Below are 18,984 nucleotides of genomic sequence, written 5' to 3' on the forward strand. Positions count from 1 at the left end.
TAGAGCCCCATTTTTTACATCACATTTACATTTTATCTTAAAATTTAAGAATACATCTTTTTCTTCTGGCTTAATAAACACTTGAAATGGCAGAGAAAACATAAGGCCCTAATTTAGAACTTTAGCATATGCAAATTCTTTTAGCACACACAAAACTAATAACACAACCAATGATTGGTGCAAGACAAAATGCCGTGACCAATCATTGGTGATGTTATTGGTTCTGCCTGTGCTGGTAGGTTTTTCCATCAGGTCCAAAGTAATGAAATGAGAACAGGAACATTTTGAGATGCACAATTCTGCATTGATCATTTTCTCAAAGAACCAGTTTTGGGTTTTATGATGGTCTTGATATTATCGATGCATCACGCCTTCCTTGTACCACCATTCTCCTTCATGTGCACATTTCTGCCATTATATACTGTACACACAAAGACACGTAATATGTACTTTAAGCTCTTGCTGCAAATGGAATATGCTGCTTGTGGCTGTCGATATGTGCAACAGTGGGGATTTTCAAACGTGTACATTTTTAGTAATGTAAAAATGTAGGGAATGATAAATAAATTGCTTGGCACCTGGCTGTTTGACAACCTTGCAGTGAGCGTAAACAGGCAAGCAACCAGGTACAGTATGTTCACCAGAGACCACAGCAGTTTTGATTGGCAGCGAGCATCTGCATGCTAGCTCATGAAGGTTAATTACTGAAAAATAAATCAATGTCAAAAACAAGAAAATGTATTGATTCCTTTAACTTTTTCAGTGAATGCACTATTCTTACATTGATTTAGATTTATTATGAAATTATTTATTGATGAATACTATTATTATTATTTTTTGCATACTCCATTGCAATGGGAGGTCAATGCCTTGAGATGCACTATTGTGTGTCCTGTTTATAAATAATGTTCAGCAGGTACACCAGATTAAGCTGGTATATGTTCAGACATACGTTCACGTGATAGCATTAGACTCACAGCTGTCATCGAATTCTATCTTTCATTTTTGCTTAAACTGATAGTTCCCACCATCACACTTAAGTCTTATCAGTGCATGAGATGCGCTTGCTGGAACATTCCAGCTAATACAGTATGTTCTCACAATGTTACTGGAATGTTTTTTCAGTGTTGTAACATTGCCATTACAAAACACATTCAGTTATCAAAAGGGCTAACACACACAGTCACGAAAGGGCTAAAACACAACACACACACAGTCACGGGAAGGGATATAACACACACACACACAGTCATCGGAAGGGATATAACACACACAGTCACGGGAAGGGATATAACACACACACACACACTGTCATTGGGAGGGGATATAACACATTTTGAGAATGTTTTGTGTTCGCTGGGCTAGTCTCTCCAGTGATTACCCAGACTGGGATATGCTGTTTAAAAGGGAAAAGTAGGTATATGAACCTGTTATTAGACTGATACATTTCCACTTCAGGGTCTTTGACCTTACCTCTGAGAGTGCCCAAACGTCATAAATCATTGAGGAAAAAAAAAAAGAAGTCAAAATATATTTTCCATTTCTCGTGGGAAAGTTTGGGAAGTTTGCACTGCATAATGGGGTTTCTGTGATTGATTCTGTGTCCTTGGCTGCCTTGATGATTGTTTGAAGGGCGAGAACTGATTTCCAAGTGACATTAAGATAAACAACTTGTATTTATAAACCTAATATTATTCCCATCTTATGAATGTAGTCTGGAGTCACACCAGAAATATTAATATGAGCAGACTTTCATATGAGGAAATGTAGGGTGTTGGTGTGTAAGCACCCCCCATCCTTCTGCAACGTTTTCAGGAATGGGTTTTTTTACCTTGACAATGTTGCCGTTTATATATTAGAGACATTCATTTTGTCTAGAATGAATAAGGGTAATTTCAGATGCAATTTATGTATACGTTTAATGCTGACACATGAATTTAAAGTACTTGGAACAAAGACATCTAAAAAAATTCTGTTCATTTTTGACTGGACTCCAAGGTTCCTACCAAACTCCACTGACAGTTTTACAATTCACAATTCTTTGAAACACAGAGAATGCACAGTAGTAGCTTTGCGATCCCACTTAAGGAGAAAATGGCATCAAATGCAAAATGGTGGATTTGTGATATTGCAAGAGAAGAATAATTCATAAAGGCAGAAAATAGCTTCAAGATGTTCTTCCCTTAGCCAATTATGTCACTGCATATCACATTTTAATAGATTTCATTGTGATGTTGAAAAGACCAACTTCTCAGGATTATTGATTTATAAACCCAATCTTTCTCTGTCACACTCTTAAATGAACAGACTGCAGCACGGGAATGTACTCTTGCACAATGACTGTGCTCAGATCTTTCCCTTGAAATATTTCAAATGATGAATTTGATTGACAGATGGGTAAGAAAGTAATTTCATAGTAATACTTTATTAATGAAATACGTATCTCTTGAAAAGGGTATGGTATGACATTTAAAGAGTAACTTCACTGAAAATCTATAATGTTATATATTGTTTGTTTCTTTACAGATTAGTAGCTATGCATAATTAATAGCAAGGAATATGCTCCCTTCCTAATGTCTTCATTTCACTGCACAGTTTTGTCTTCGTATGGCATTCATGATTGACACCCCCCTCCTCTAATGCTTAAATTATACATTTAGATCTTCACATAATATAAAGGTGGATGCCCTGGGGCATTAAAGACATTTAATTTTTATTTAATTTTTTTTTTGTTTTTTTTTGTTTTTTTTTTAAAGTTTTTTTTGCCGAAGCCAATTAGTGTTATCTGTCTAAATTCATTCCTCCCAAGATTCCCTAGGACACTCTTAGCACAAGTATAGCACACTGATAACATGCAGAGATTAATTCAGATTCCATACATTATTAACATAAACCATTCAGTCAACACTGTCTTTGCCTTTAACCTCTGGTACTCAAGTTTTATTAGTTAACTAAAATCCCCCTTCATTATTTTATGAGTGAAGAAATAATTATATAAGTGAAGACAAAAAAACACTTCCATTGAATAATGAGTAAATGTTGAGGACAAGCATTGGTTGGAGTTTGGCCAATATCCAGAGCCAATATCCATAACTACAATAACATTTGGAGTCTGAATTTATCTATTAATTGGTCAAAGTGTTAAGTTAAATGTGACCACCAATGACCAGTAATTTGTCACAGTACACAGAGAAAACGAGAGATCAGGAAGTATAATTTGATCCTTGTTGACAGGGTGATAATTACAAGGTAAGAAGGGTTCCAATTAGCTCATGGCCTGAGCACTGAAACATTTAAATACAGATAATTTTAGACAGGTTTGGGACAATATATTTCATTTTACATTTATAGTGAAGTTTCCCTTTAGTGGAACAAGGTTTGAGAAGGAAAGGAGAGCACTGTAAATTACACAGCCAACTAAGTGTGCTTCAGTTCCAGAAAAAACATTGACTCGTAAGGCATTAGACGTTGATTCTGTGTCATTAGAAGTGTTTTTGGCATTTGCACTTGTGCAAATTCTGTAATTAACTCTTATGTATTTTTTAAAAAACAATATGCAAGTTTCACATTTTAACAATAAGATGAAGCGTTATTTACAGAGATATACACAAACCTTATTAATGCCATGTCAAATGGTGCTATATCAGCTTGATATATATATTTTTTAAAGAATTTACAAAAACAGACATTTTGCCATTCGGTTTGGCCCAAATGTTTCCTCATTTTGGTTTCGGTGTATGGTGGAATACCAGGAGTGCCAAAAAATGGCATCTCAGTCAAACTTAGAAAAACAAAACAACAGCTACTAACGCCATACACCAAATATGACTTCAGGAAAAAAAACAGAGCAGAGATTTAAAAATCTGAAAGATGTCATGGATGGATTGTTAACTATGCTTGACACTTAAGCTTCACAATATATTAGCAGGATTGATTTAGTATTAATAACCTTTTTCTTTCAAATATACCTGGGCTATGGCCAAAAAAACAACCTTGCTTGTCAATAATGTCACTACAAACACACCTGAAAGTGTCATCTTCCAGATGGAAAGCCATAGGCATTTTCAGCTTGCACAAAGACCAAAATAAACAGCTTGGAACCTCAGCACAAATATTTAACCTGCCTTTGAGAACCACGCTGTTGACTGTTAGCTGCTGCGTTATGTTTTGTTTTTTTTTAAAAAAGGAAAAAGAAGAAAACCTTCCTGAACGAACTGGCAGTTCTCATGGAAACGGTTTTTAAACCTGCGTTAAACGGGCTGTAGTCAGTCTCCATCCCCCCAACCTCACTTCCAGTTGTTCAGCATGCAAACTCATGGGCCTGGCTAGTGTGTGGTTGACGGAACTATAAACATGGTGGGCCCAAAGGCGACTGTGAGACCTTCCCCGTAAGTTTGCTTTGTCATTGCAGCCTTGGAGACTGCCAGGGCGGGACGGGGTGTGGCGGGGGCACAACGGTTTAGCCGCAGACTAGCTACACAGCTGTCCTAGTTCTTCCTCGGAGGAGCCTGGCAGCTTGGAGTTGAAGAGTTGGAGGGAGTCACGGATCCTCACCACCTCGCTGGTGGACAGCTTCAGCCTGTGCCTCAGCAGGCAGGAGAACAGGTCCAGCCGCTGGCCCCCGGGCGGGGACAGCCGGTTAATCCGGTCCCGCATCTCCAGCAGCATCAGCAGGGCTGCGTCCTGCGATCCCTGGGTGTACGGGTAGTCCAGCTGCAGGATCAGGTCCTTGATCCCTTCCGGGTCGAAGTGCATGCTGTACCCGAAGACCTTCAGGCTGTTGATCTTCATGTAGCCCAGGTTGGAGGAGCGGTCGTCCAGGTCCAGGGGCTCGTAGAAGAGCGTCTCGTTGACGGTGGGGTCGTCGGTCAGGATCCGGCTGCGCAGGTAGATGTGGACCGTCTCGAAGAAGGACTTCCACTTGTTGCCCATCGTCAGCGTCCAGTTGTAGCACTGCAAGGAGCCGTCCAGTCTAGTTCTTTCCCAGTCGGGGAAGTCCTGCTGGTTGACGGGCATGAACCAGCTCTCGGAATGGCTGCCCCCGAAGGGGTTGACGTAAATGGCGGGCACGGGCTCGAGGGTGCTGTTTTTGGTGGCGCAGATCTGGAAGGAGATGCCCAGAAGCATGTGGATGAGGTTGGACTTGTTCTTGTTGCTCTTGAGCGTGAGCAGCATGCGTTTCCGCCAGGCCGGGTTGAACCAGCTCCCGAGGCGGACGTCGTTGCTGATGTAGATGGCGTGGACCTCCACCCGACTGTCGAGTCTCTGGAGCAGGAACTTGGCCTCGGCGTCGGGGATGTCGGAGTCGAAGTTGACGTAGTGGTCGAGCGAGCCGGCCACGTCTGGACGGCAGCCTCCCGCGTGGAGGATGTTGCCCGGGTGACAGCCCCCGCAGCGGGTGGCGTTTTCCGGGTCGCAGGACGCGCAGTAGGCCCCCTCGGCCACCAGGCAGGGCACGGCGCCCTGGCAGGACGCCTGCTCCGTGGCACAGGTGCAGCCGTGGGCCTCCTCCGAGAACATGCCCAGAACGCCGTGCTCGTTGCAGTACAGGAGGGACTGGGCTCGCCGCAGCCAGAAGCTGATCGTCCTGCAACGAGAGAGGGGCTTGTTAGGGGGAAACCCTTTCCTGCGCAGCCGCGACTGATCTTGTGTTGTGCCGGTTGTTATAATGTGCTCTATTTTGTTATCAAGACTGTGACGAATGCCGCAATCAGCCGCAATTTGCTCTCAGATACAGTAAACTGATAATCAGAACTAAAAGTCCCCGTCTTGAGTCCCCGCTTCAATAGACCGATGCTAAACCGACAATCAGAACCGCCTCCATTTGCTGTAACGGCAGTGTGCTTTTCATTTGGTAATTGCAGAAATTATGGAAGACGAAAGACAGAAAACGCAGGTTGACAGGTATTCAATATGTGGCTTCCACTGTTTGCACCCATTCAGTGCGCAGACTCACGTAAGACAAAACCACCAGTCATTTCTGATTTGCTGAATGACGTTCTACTGTATGCTGCGGGTGGCACGGTTGTGCAGTGGGTAACAATGTCAACCCGCAGCAAGAAGGTCCAGGGTTTGACCAGGGCCTTTCAGTGTGGAGTTTGCATGTCCACGTGGGTGTACTCTGGACACTCCTCCCTAGTCCCAAAGACAGTTTAGGTGAATTTGACAGTCTAAATTGCCCATAGGTATGAATGTGAGTGAATGGTGTGTGTGGCAGCATGTTGCCCAGTGGGATAGGCTCCAGCTCACAACCCTGACCCTCAATAAGCAGGCTACATGGTGAATGGGCAGCCTGTTGCGTAGTGGTTATGGCACACAAACTGACCCCGCAAGGTCAGTGGTTTGATCCCCGGTGTAGCCACAATGAGATCTGCACAGCCATTGGGCCCTTCAGCAAGGCCTGTAACCCTGCATTGCCCCAGGGGGGATTGTCTCCTACTAAACTGTAAGTCGCTATGGATAAAAGCGTCATCTAAATAACATGTGTTGGATGGATGTTTTCCAACCACTTGCAGACAATGCTAAATACACACAAACTTTATTGAACAGCAAATTCAGTTACAGTTCAAACAGTTCAGTTCTCTTAATTTCACACAAGCTGTTTATGTATAAACAAAGACTATATTTACAAGAATTCTGGAGAGAGAGAGAGAGATAAAGAGAGAGAGAAAGAGAGTGAAAGAGAGAGAGAGAGATAAAGAGAGAGAGAAAGAGAGTGAAAGAGAGAGAGCGAGCACCACCATCCTCCAGTGGGCCCTTGTTGAAATGATGTAAATATATTTGAATAGTGTTTCATTTTTCATTCTTTCATTGTTAGAGTCAGAGCTCCACATATCTTGTCCTGAGTGACAGACACCTTCATTGTGCGTCTCCGTGGCACCGCACATGAACGCTAGCGTAAGTAATTGCACTCTTCAGTAGTAAACGGCGGACCACAGCACCGCGGTCTGCTCATCAAGCTCAGTCACCCTCTCGAGCCCATATCACCTGTAACAAACCCCACTATTGAACAGAACAGCCATTAGTTAAGCTATCAGGGCGATGTGGAAATGGCTTCCTGTCACTTTGCACCACAAGGAACTGCAGATTCATGCAGGCAGCTTCCTTTTCTCGGTTACCAGGTGGTTATACCAATTCTTTGGCTGCACAACCATTTGCCTTCCTAGTGAGCAATTGAGCACAGTAAAATGTTCGGTGTTACATAACTTCCAACAGAGTATGCACTCACTGAGCACTTTATTAGGTAGACCTGTACACCAGCTTGTTAATGCAAGCTTGTTAATCCAATCATGTGGCAGCAACTAAATGCATAAAAGCATGCAGATGTGGTCAAGAGGTTCAGCTGTTTTTCAGACCAAATGTTAGAATGGGGAGGAAATGTGATGCAAGTGACTTTGAACGTGGTTTGAGTATCTTGGAACAACAGAAATCTGACACACCAGAACATTCCAAATGTCCTATTGTTGGGGTCATCTAATAACTTCATCTGCAAAAAAATTGAACATATCCACTAAGATGATGTCATAGGTATCCACATCTTTATGAATGTAGCTGTATTAAAATACTTTTTTCCAGGGATGGCTGAAGAGCTGTCAAACTTCTTCATGCTTAATGATTCAAAAGAAGCAGATGCCTTAATTATCATAATCATCATACATTCCTGTGCATTTCTGAGATGCCTGCAAGTGCCGTTCGTGTTGGAGTTTTGCACCACCCTTATTAAATGTACCTGCTTAGACAATGTTTCTGCAACCCTTAGACACAGGCCTACAATGAAGAGCTCTCCGTCTGCCAGCAGGACAATCGGGGGGAGGATGCGTTGGCGGTGTAGAACGGAGGGGAATCATTAGGGCGATTTGTCTTCTCAACGAAAGACATACAGAGAGGCGATCGGTGTAAAAAGGAGATGGCGGATGGGGGTTGTCAGGGGAGACTGGGATTCACAGACCTTGGGAAGTGTTGAGGGGGGAGGGGGGGAAGAGGGGTTCATCGTAAGCTTGTGTCAACACGGAGCTGTCAGTCCCCCGTAGCTCCTGATTACAGCCTGCCAATGGAGCAGCGTGTTCCTGAAAGGCCATTTCAATCACGGGGGGGGGAGTGCGAGGAACACCCCTTTCTGTTCAGAACGAACGCCCGCTCCACTTCCCCCACAATGGATGTGTCCCGGCCCACTTAATTCAGATGTTTGCCTCCGAGAGCGTTGTTGAATGGTTAATGAGCTCAACCACGGCAAGGCTCTGGTGTCGTTCAAGAGAGCGCCGTGTAAATTATAACATGGCAAATATTGATTGTTGGGGGAGCACAATGCTTCAAATGGAAGTTTTTTTTTTCTTACCAGAAAAAAGCGGCGCCATTAAAGACTCATTAACTGACATTTTTCAAACGCAGCCTTTGTGGTGAGAGGTTTAAAAAGTCGGGCGAACAGTGTTGGGAAGTTTACTTGGAGTGAAAGAAGACCCCCTGTGGGTTGTGCACTTTGAACTGCGGAAAGGCGAGGCAGCGAGGTCTACCTGTCCTCCAGGAGCTGGTGTTCACCGCACCGGAGAAGTACCATCATCGCTGTTTTCTTTATTTTTGGTTCACAACACAGCAGGACACCTTATCTGTTTCTGACAGCAGTCTGAATCTTTCTTTTTCTGGGTTTTGTTTTTTTGGTTGCCTTTCTCTGTGCTGCTTGTCGTGATCTACAGTCAATCATACGTAGCATCAGACAATATTTGAAAAATCCAAAAGTAGATTCTTGTGGATCAAAAAGTTGCCTGTGTGGATGAGTAACTAAAACCTGGAGCAGTGTGCAGACTCCCGTCTCCTTCTTTCGAGCGTGATAAGTAATATCCGCCATTTCGGCTCAAGCTTTGTATATTTCTGGAGATGAGGCCGGAGTGAGAGCTCTCCTGTACCGCGAGCTGTAATTGATTTGCAGTATCTTGTGAAACGCCCTATTATTCGTGGCTGTGGTCTTCCCACATCTCTCTGTGAATATCTGTGAAGCAGTTCGCTGCAGGCTGGCAGGAGGCTTCCGGGTTCGTGTCCTGGCCGGAGCCTTTCACAGCAGTGGCTCTGCACTCTCCCCGTGTCTGCGTGGGTTTCCTCCCACAGTCCCAAGACCTGCAGGTTACGTGAACTGCTGAGTCTAAACTGCCCACAGGTGTGAGTGTGCACTGGCCCAGTGCATCCTGGGATAGACTCCAGCCCCCCATGACCCTGACCAGGGTCAAAGGGTTAGGTACTGGATTGATGGATAGTTTACTGCTGCCCCTCCATGGTATAATCATTACATTCTGCTAAGAAGCAGGGGTTTAAATATAAATATGTATTTCTCAATGATAAAGTTTCCAAGTTAAAAATGATGTTAGACAACATATGATTAATGATGCCAATGTTTATGAATATTTTATGATTACAGGGCAATCTACTGCTTTTTTTCAAATGTATAAATACGTATAGCAATAAGTATAGCAACATGTTTTTGTACAGATACAGATACAGATACAGATATTATAATCCTGTAAATCTATGTTCATAAAATGCAAATATGGTGTTGGAAAATTCTGAAATTAAATAATATATTGAAAAATAAAAGGGTAGAAAAAAAAGTAAAAGATCAAGAAAACATGATACAGTATGTAATCTCAAAAAAGACATCTAGACGGAAAACAATTGTAACCTCCCTTGTTTTCTTATCTTCCTTGTTGTTTCGCTGTTGTTGTTTTTTTACTGTGGTTATGAGCTGCTACACCAGGGAAGCGTCACTCGGCTTTATGGATTTATCAATCAATCACACGTCTCCGCTGGATTACAGAATGGCTGTTGGACTTATCCTCAGATCTCAGTTTGTATCAAGTTGATGAAAGGATCACACTCATGAATTGAGCGGTGAAAGTTTCAGGACCATGTAGTGCATCATGGATTTTTCCAATAACACTTTCCAAAACTTGTGCGTTGTCATTGGAAAATGTGATTACAAACAGAGTAAGAGATCTTGGTAACACTTTATTTGAAGGTTCCTACATAAGAGATATATAACACCTTCATAAGCACTACATAGCAAATTCATAAGCACTGCATACGTTTTTATAAGCACTTATATCGATAACCGCAAATAGGCATATGGTGTGTTATGTCAACATTGATGCAGGATGTTACATTACCATAGCATACCAAGGGAACTGACACAAGATCCTTAAGTTGTTTATTGACATAAATGCTCATGAAGTGCTTATGTAGTGCTGTGAATGTGCTATGTCGTACATTTGAAGGAATTATTTTTATTATGTATGAAAAATGCATTGTGTATGCTATACCTCACTTCTCAATTTAGTATTGAAAGACCTATCATAATGAACATATTTTATATCTACTGCTATTACAAAAGGACATTTTATTGATACAAAAGCCTGTAAATACCTGATGATTTGCTCTCAATGCACATCAGTTATCGAGCTAAATATGAATGAATTTCTTTGTAAATTGTTTGTACAGAAATGTGGTGTTCATGAAAGTTTTCAGGAGTCAAGTTCATTTGGGAAAATGGCTGATAATACAAGTGCCCTTGAGCATGTGTGCTGTCTGTAAATGTTATTTACTGTCCTGCTCCTTCAACACAACATTAACTTACCCATCTTCTGTGGTGGAGAAAAAAGAAACTAACTCCTGCATTTAATTGTGACAAATGGATGGAGAATCCAATTCCTAAAAGCCTGAAGCAGTGTGTGTGTGTGTGTGTGTGTGTGTGTGTGTGTGCATGTGTGTGAGATGCTTGGCACGCACATACACTCTCAGAAATAAAGTGACAGTGGAGGTACATTTTTGTTCTTCAAGAATCACATTTTCAAAATGTACCCTGGAACTACAGTAATGTTTTCTTTCTTCTTACAAAGGAGTATGTTTTCTAAGCAAAGAATTAAACAATGTACCTACTGCCTAAGGTACCACCAAAGGGACTAGCATTTGTATCTTTTTAGGCACTTTTCGTACCTTTATTTCTGAGAGTAGAGAAAGGTGGGCCAGGATTGGCCACGGCCACCTAAATAGTACCCTGGCCATTTATCTCGGCTGCACCACCCTGCCTGCCTCAATAGTTCTACTCCACCTAGGTCTACGCAGGCCCAAGTGCATGACATTGGCTCAGGCGGTAAGAGCAGTCGTCTGGCAGTCGGAGGGTTGCCGGTTCGATCCCACCCTGGGTGTGTCGAAGTGTTGCTGAGCGAGACACCTAACTCCCAAATGCTTCTGACGAGCTGGTTGGTGCCTTGCACGGCAGCCAATCGCTGTTGGTGTGTGAGTGTATGGGTGAATGGGTGAATGAGAAGCATGGATTGTACAGCGCTTTGGATAAAGGTACTACATGAATGCCAATCATTTACCATTTACATGAGTTTCAGCCGAGGGGTTTTGGGGTACCTTTCTCTGGGGAGGCTGAGTCTGGGCTGTTTGGGGCAGCGCTTGCTCAGGGTGAACAGCTTCCTTACGACCTTCTGCGCCTTCCCCTGGAGAAGCTTCGTGCCCGCCTCCAGTTGCCCGTAGCGACGCTGAAGGGCCGAGTCCGCTGTCCAGAACTTCAGCACTGTGGACGAGTTCAGGAAGTGGTCTGTCGGCAGACGCCTCAGGAAGGCCTTGAATTCCTCTGAAAGAAAAGAAACGCCCCCAAAAAAAGATGAATAAATAAACAGACCCCCGATGTTACTGCTGTTACTGTTTTCCCGTCGTGGAGGATGAAAGACTATATCCACCATGGGGAGCCCGCGGGAAGGGAGCTATAGAGCTGTTGCCAACGGAAACCATCCCTTCCTTATTAAAAAGTGAATGACTGAAGTTTCAGGTGCATTACATTTCAAACACCATTTCCTGATCAATAACATGTCTGCCCATCGGGACGGCTGGCGGGAGACAGGAGTCCATTCCGGACGGCGTGCGTTACTGCGTCGGGAATGACTGCTTTAGAGGAATGATCCATCGGATACGGCATAATCACAAACCTAAAGCCCCCGGAACATCACGGAAGTAGTTGACATTCCTCAGCAACAACAACCTTAAAGAATACTGACCAGTGTTGCCTTATCAAATAGTTGGACTAAGTCTTATTCTAATGTCGCAAATGCAGGACATATTCTCCCCAAAAATCTAAATAGTTAATTTATTTCCTACGAAGAAAGAATTGCCAGGATCAATCAATACTGCTTGTGCAACTTTAGAAGAAAATTGATAAAAAAGCAAAAAATTTGCTTCAAAGCTGAAGCTGTGCTATTGGGTTCCCATCCAGAATGTTCCACTGGTGTGATACATCTGGCTCTGAATATGCCGTCACATGAACTTGAAGAAGGCACTTGGTTTATACGGTTCAGGTGAGAGAGGTATGAAAGACTGAGGCTGAACATCTCTTAGCGTGAGTGATTTTCACTGAACTTCCGCTGCCCTGGTGACTCAGCTACCGGGAAGTGCAGAGATTACATGAAATTAGTTGGATAACCAAAATTTGAAGTTGTGAGCTTGTTCAACCTGCTTCTCTCTGTTGGATTTTAGTATTTATAGTATATTTCTACTAAAAAAAAGTTGCGATCTGTGATCCACTTTCATCATGCTAATGTCGGCAGTTTTGAAAACCTTTTACATGTAAATCTCAGCCAACAGATGGGCCGAGACATAGGCGTCTAGAGCCATCGGAAGGAAGCCCCAGTTGAATAGAAATGATAATATGTGAAAAGTCATTGATCTAGCCAGGAAGGAAACAGCAGTGTCTGAGATAGGAGTAAATTATCACATGCAAGAAGCCTTTCATCCTGGATAGCCCAATGGTAGAGAAATTGTACTTAAGCTGTGACATTCTCAATGATGATTTGTGTTTTTTGTCTTTCATCATCGAATTCGATAAGACTCTTTCCTTTCCTGAAACGCCAATACAGCAACTAACCATATTTTAATTAAGCAGAAAACAGAAGAATTCTTCATCTCCTTGTCTACACACATGCACATGCACACACATACACACACACGTATGCGCGCACACACACACACACGTACGCACGCATGCACGCATACACACACACATGCACACACACACACACAGGTACGCACGTATACACACCCATGCACACACACTCACATGCACATGTGCGCGCATACACACACACACACACACACACACATGCGCACGCATACACACACACACCAGGGATTGTCCGGCTGTACATCCATCTCCTTGGGAAGAATCAGAAGAAGGATTGCAGCAGTGGAGCCCCTGGGTCTGTCATTGTTAACGTTATCTCAGACGGGCACATAGCACCCCCATTCCCACAAGCATTATTGGGAAGTTATTTATGATTTTCATTTCTCAAGAAAGGGGCCGAGTGGGAGATAACAATTCCTGACAGTCTTACCAACTGAAAGATTAACAGTGTTATTTACTGTTTTACTAGAGCAGATAAAGAATGGGGTGGATGTGAAATGGCACTACCGGATACACAAATTAGGGAGACCTGACATGGTGCCTTCCTGAATAATGATTTGTAGAGATGTGGAAGATACAGTGGCTTCAGGAAGTATTCAGACCCCTTCACTTGTTGCACACTATTGTGTTGTAGATTTCATGTGCCAGTGTTTAAAAGCTGAACGGTCACACTTTACAATAAGGTTCATGAATTGGAGTTAACTAATGCCATCGTTATTCATGAATTAATGAAGCATTAAGCATTACAATGAACTTTTAATTTGTTAATGTATTTGTGAACTACTAACTAATGTATTAGTTATATGAATATGTATACATTAGCAAACCATTGGATAAACCTATAATTAGTTAACCACTAACAAAATTAACTGTTTTATTTTCATTCCAATTAATTGCCATTAACTAATGTAGTTGACATGATGATTTAAATGCATACATTTGTACACATTAACTTCTCTGTAGTTACATAGTTATCAACTAGCACCGTGGTATAGTTAATGCCAATTGAACCTTATTGTAAGGTGTTACCAGGTAAACCAGCATGGCGCTGGGAGAAATGAGAGTCTCCTGAGGCGAGGGTAAACGTTAAACAGTGAGGCGGGTCAGCGGACACGCGTGTCCACGTCAGCAAAGCGCTCCCGCCACAGGCTTACGCTTTTCCGCCTGTCAATCACCCGACGGAGAGGTCGGAGCCGCTCGACGGAAATTTCCGCGAATCAAAGCGGAAAGTTTTCACCTCGCGCCGGCAGGCTGGGAGGAGGACGACGCGCCGGCTGCCTGCTGGCCTCCCCCCCTGCGTCCGCGCGTCATAAAACACAACCGGGCGCAGCTCGACTACCCTCCAACGCTGATCCCGGCCGAACGGAGCGCCGTCACAATTCGGCGCACGCCAAGGGAATTCAGCCCGCCTATTCTCCCCTTTCCAGCCATTTTATTACTTCATGTTCAAATTTATGAACAATTTAGCCCTTTCACAAGGTGTCAGATAAAGAGATGAGGTTATTTTCCCATAATAGACACGGTATGCTCTCATTCTTCGGTCCAAATTAGTATTTCCAATTACCTCGGACAGGAGAGACAGCAAAGTGACGGTCACCGAGGCGTGTTCATTTGGCTTTGTGAAAGGATCTGAATCATAGTTTTACATTACGTGGGCCGGCCGAGGGTCCGGTTCATAAAAGCCCGGTTTCTGCAGGTTCAGTTGGAAGCCGAACCAGCTCGATTCAGGGAATTTCTATTCAGAGCGCAACACAATGCTTCGCCCTCAAAACCACCTCCGGGCGGGTCGCGTGTCCCCAATACGGTCTCAATCCATTTGTTTTAGGCAGAATTCCTCCGCATGCGTATCAGGTTCACAAACACTAAAAGCACTCTCGACAGGGGTGTGTAATCTTATCCAAAAATGGCCGGTGTGGGTGCAGTATTTTGTTTTAGCCCAGCACTAAGACACCTGATTCTGCTTATCTAGGCCTTGATTGAAGACCATTATTATTTCATTAGTGTGGTAGTGTTTGGGTAACTCAAAAACCTGTGCCCACACTGGCTCTTTTTTGGACTGGACTGCATTGGTATGCATCTGAATTATTTAACACCTTTAGAAGTTGCAGTGCAACTTAATATGAATAGTCTTGATATTTCAAACTCTTTAAAACAGGATAAAACAGGCTACAGGATAAATGGAGACACTTTATCTGAAATACACTCACTTTCTTAGGTATTTATTAGACTTAAGTGTAGCCTATCCACTTAGAGGTTTGTCAGCCCTATAACCATTGTTATTAGCATGCATAGATATTACGGCCAATTGGTAAAGGACATAAGGTTATGAAGTGCATACTTATGAATAACCCATTTTTAGTTATGGCATATGAAAATCATATGAGTTGGCTGGTGTGGTGAGTCGTCTGGCAGTCGGAGGGTTGCCGGTTCGATCCCCCGCCCGGGCTGTGTCGAAGTGTCCCTGAGCAAGACACCTAACCCCCAAATGCTCCTGACGAGCTGGTCGGCGCCTTGCATGGCAGCCAATCGCCGTTGGTGTGTGAGTGTGTGTATGAATGGGTGAATGAGAAGCATCAATTGTACAGCGCTTTGGATAAAGGCGCTATATAAATGCCAACCATTTACCATTTGGTTACACAGCAATATTCACGTATGCTTGTGAAGGTGTTTATGATGCATTACGGAGCATCTATGAAGGCATTATGAAGTGAAGTGCACTGCAGTCAGTTTTTGCACAGCTGAATACACAGAACACAGGCAAAGGAAAAGCCTCAGCACCCAGAGTGTAGAAGGTCAAGCTCTTGAACTAACTACATTCATGTTATAAACAAACAGCAGATGAGTAGTCCAATTAGCTCCATAAGTGCTTTAAAATGCATAATTCAGCAGTTATATTTCCCATTAGCGTAGCTCTGGGTCCAAAGGTAAGCACTGCGCCGTACACTGGCAGCGGCCTAGCCTGATCGATCAGCGCAGCTCGTGAAAGCGTGACATTTAAACTGGTTTTTTATGAGCCAGAGAATAAATATAATAAATATGAAAATCCTAGGTGGAAAATAAACAGAATTAAGTTATATAACTGACTAATAATGTTACCGGGATATAGTGCTATGCCTTTTTTTTTTTTTTTTTTTTTCAATAAATGCTCCCTTTACCGTTGAAGACTCAAAGATAAGGTAGTTACAATGCTAGTCTAAAGACAGCTGCTGGTTTACACAAAAGTGAAACATGGGGCCAATAATGTATGTTTTGGCCTGTCCAGTGTATAGATCCCTGACTATAACGCAACTGGCCAAACCGGGACCCTAACTATTTATATATTAACCTTTATTTTATACAGGGTATGAAACACATGTGAGCACACATGTTCTTTTACAGCAGCTCCCTGTTAATGCCCCCCAAGTATCCTAACCTGCATGTCTTTGGTCTGTGGGAGGAAACCAGAGTAAATTAAGGAATCCCATGCACACACAGGGAGAACACGCAAACTCCACACATAATGCCCTGACTAGATGGTGGGGGAACACAGATCACTGCCCTGTTGGCCAAATCATCCGTCACCTCCAAGTAAAGCCTCATGATTAAAAATGTCCTATTATGTTTGGGGTCAATATGACCCCTCTCAGTGTTTGACATCTCTAAAAAATCAGTTAACCCTTTTTTATATTGATACTGTATGATTTTTCTAATTTTCTGATTAAATAGTAAAAATGCATCAAACATAATGCCATGCAAAGTCCTGTACCAACTTGGCATACAAATGTGTTGTGTAGTTATTTTGTTATTTTGACCCTCTGTAACTATAAAATGTAAAATATATTTGTTTCTCAGATTTCTTTGTGAATGATTCCCAACTTTCACTTACTGTTCCGTAGGCTATAAACTGAGATGTTTCTCACAGATTTTTCTCAATTTGACCCCAAATATAAAACCTGAACATCATAGGAGGGTTAAGTCTAAGAAACGACATGACACTTTTTGACCCAGACTGTTTCCCATTTCGACGGAGGAGAGTAGGCAAGGTAAGCATGCCTCTGAAGACACGGCTTGCTGTAAATGACTTGCTAATTTATCATTAGCAAGTCAGAACATTACATCTTCTCCATTTAACAGATTTAACAGATCACCATGCTGCACACCAACTGTTTCCTATGATGTTACATAATCAGTTCCCAATAGGTTCTTATAACACTATGTTGGACAGCATTTGTGAAATACCATTCAGGTGCTAATGCTGCTTCTATGGCATTTCTCTATTTCTTTATGACTGCGCCCAGCTGAAAAAAAATAACTGGTTTTGAAACAGGTAGCTGGTTGGCCAGTTCAGACCAGCTCCCTGCCCAACATGGTTTAGCTGGTTGGCCAGTTCAGACCAGCTCCCTGCCCAACATGGTTTAGCTGGTTGGCCAGTTCAGACCAGCTCCCTGCCTGACATGGTTTAGCTGGTTGGCCAGTTCAGACCAGCTCCCTGCCTGACATGGTTTAGCTGGTTGGCCAGTTCAGACCAGCTCCCTGCCTGACATGGTTTAGCAGGTTGAGCAGTTCAGACCAGCTCCCTGCTCAAGCTATGTTTTGGACCAGCTACCAGCTCAGATAGGCTACCAGCACTAGCTGGTTGACCAGTTCATACCCAGCTAAACCAGCTTTATGACCAGCTTGACCATGCTGGTTGTCCAGCTCATGACCAACTACACCAGCTTATGGCCAGCTTGTTCTGCTCAATTTTCAAGCTGCTCAAACTGGCACAGCTGGATTTTACAGTCCCTTGAGAGTATGGCCCCAGAACAACGTAACAATCCTTAAAATGTCTTCCTGTTGGAAAATGTATTTTTAAGTAAGGTTATTTCAAGGGTACTGCAGTAAATAATGTCATGGGTGAGTCTGAATTAAATATTTTAGCACCCAGAAAAAGCCACCTTTACAGCTGATCTTGTAAAAGTCAGGCAGGTATAATACCTGGGTGGTGACCACAAAATGGCCGTATATGCCAAAGTAAGTTACAGTGGCATTCTCAGGTCAGGGACGGAATGATAATTAACTAAAATAGCTTCTGAGGGACCTTTTAAAAATGTAATTTTCACATTGAATACCATCCAGATATTTTGGCATATGATGTGACAGGAACAAATTAATTATACCTGGACCAAGTTTCACACGAGGACCTTCACCTCCATCACAAAATTCATGCAAATAGCAGTGTTACCACTTCAGCGTGATTTATAACCGCACCACTCTAAAAATGTACATTTTATGAGTGTGCAAGTAAATGTCATTCGTCAGATATACCGCGGCCATTGGGAATAACCGACTTTCCTTACCGCCGTTATAGCTATTAAGAACGCTGCTCGGTTAAAAAAAAAGAAAAACACACACACACACACAGTTTTTCATTCTTCATTAAAGATGCTATTGACGTTTCCGCTGGCAGTGCCAAGACTTTCCTGCTCAAAGACCGTTAAGAACCTGCTGACCTGCAATTTGTCATATTTCCTCGCGGTCTGCGAGTGAGTGCTTGGAATGCGGCCTCTGAAGTTAACAGCAATTCCTTCCTTATGGTCCCCAGGTTCTGTTAAACTCCTTTCCTATAGCTTCGGTGCAGCAAAGAGCCAACCCCAGTGTGTCTCTTATTTTGTTAGCGCGGTATTATACACCAGAATAGATCTAACAGGATTTTCCTGGGCCTGGATGAGCCGGCATTTATTAAAGATTTAAGATACAATTTATAGTTGAGGCGCGAGTTGTTGACCCAGGTTTGGGGGGGGGGGGGGGGGGCGAATGATGAAAGAATTACAACTGTTTGCTGGCCTGGATGAAAGTGAAGTACTTCATAATCGGTCTCTTTACGTTACGTCACGGCATTTAGCAGACCCTCTTATCCACAGCAACTTACAGCAAAATCCACAGCTCTCTCATTTTAACATAGAAAACACATTTTTACCGCTGGATATTTTACTGAGGCCTTACTGGCTTAGCACCTTGCTCAAGGGTACAACCGCAGTGTTCTGTTTGGGAATCGAACCTGCAACCTTTACGCTACT

General features: G+C 43.0%; 1 protein-coding gene across 1 annotated transcript in view; it reads right to left on the reverse strand.

Annotated features, from left to right (window-relative positions):
* Positions 1-1,900: 1,900 nt before the first annotated feature.
* The window catches only part of brinp2 (bone morphogenetic protein/retinoic acid inducible neural-specific 2), a 121,424-nt gene continuing 104,340 nt past the window's right edge, over positions 1,901-18,984 (reverse strand). The window contains exons 7-8 of the mRNA XM_061242149.1: positions 11,404-11,626; positions 1,901-5,587 (exon numbers count right to left, since the gene is read on the reverse strand). Of these exons, the coding sequence (XP_061098133.1) occupies positions 4,471-5,587; positions 11,404-11,626 (1,340 nt within the window). The 3' untranslated portion in view covers positions 1,901-4,470. The remainder of the gene's footprint in view (positions 5,588-11,403; positions 11,627-18,984) is intronic.

This window comes from Conger conger, chromosome 5, assembly GCF_963514075.1.
Source record: "Conger conger chromosome 5, fConCon1.1, whole genome shotgun sequence".
NCBI lineage: Eukaryota > Metazoa > Chordata > Actinopteri > Anguilliformes > Congridae > Conger > Conger conger.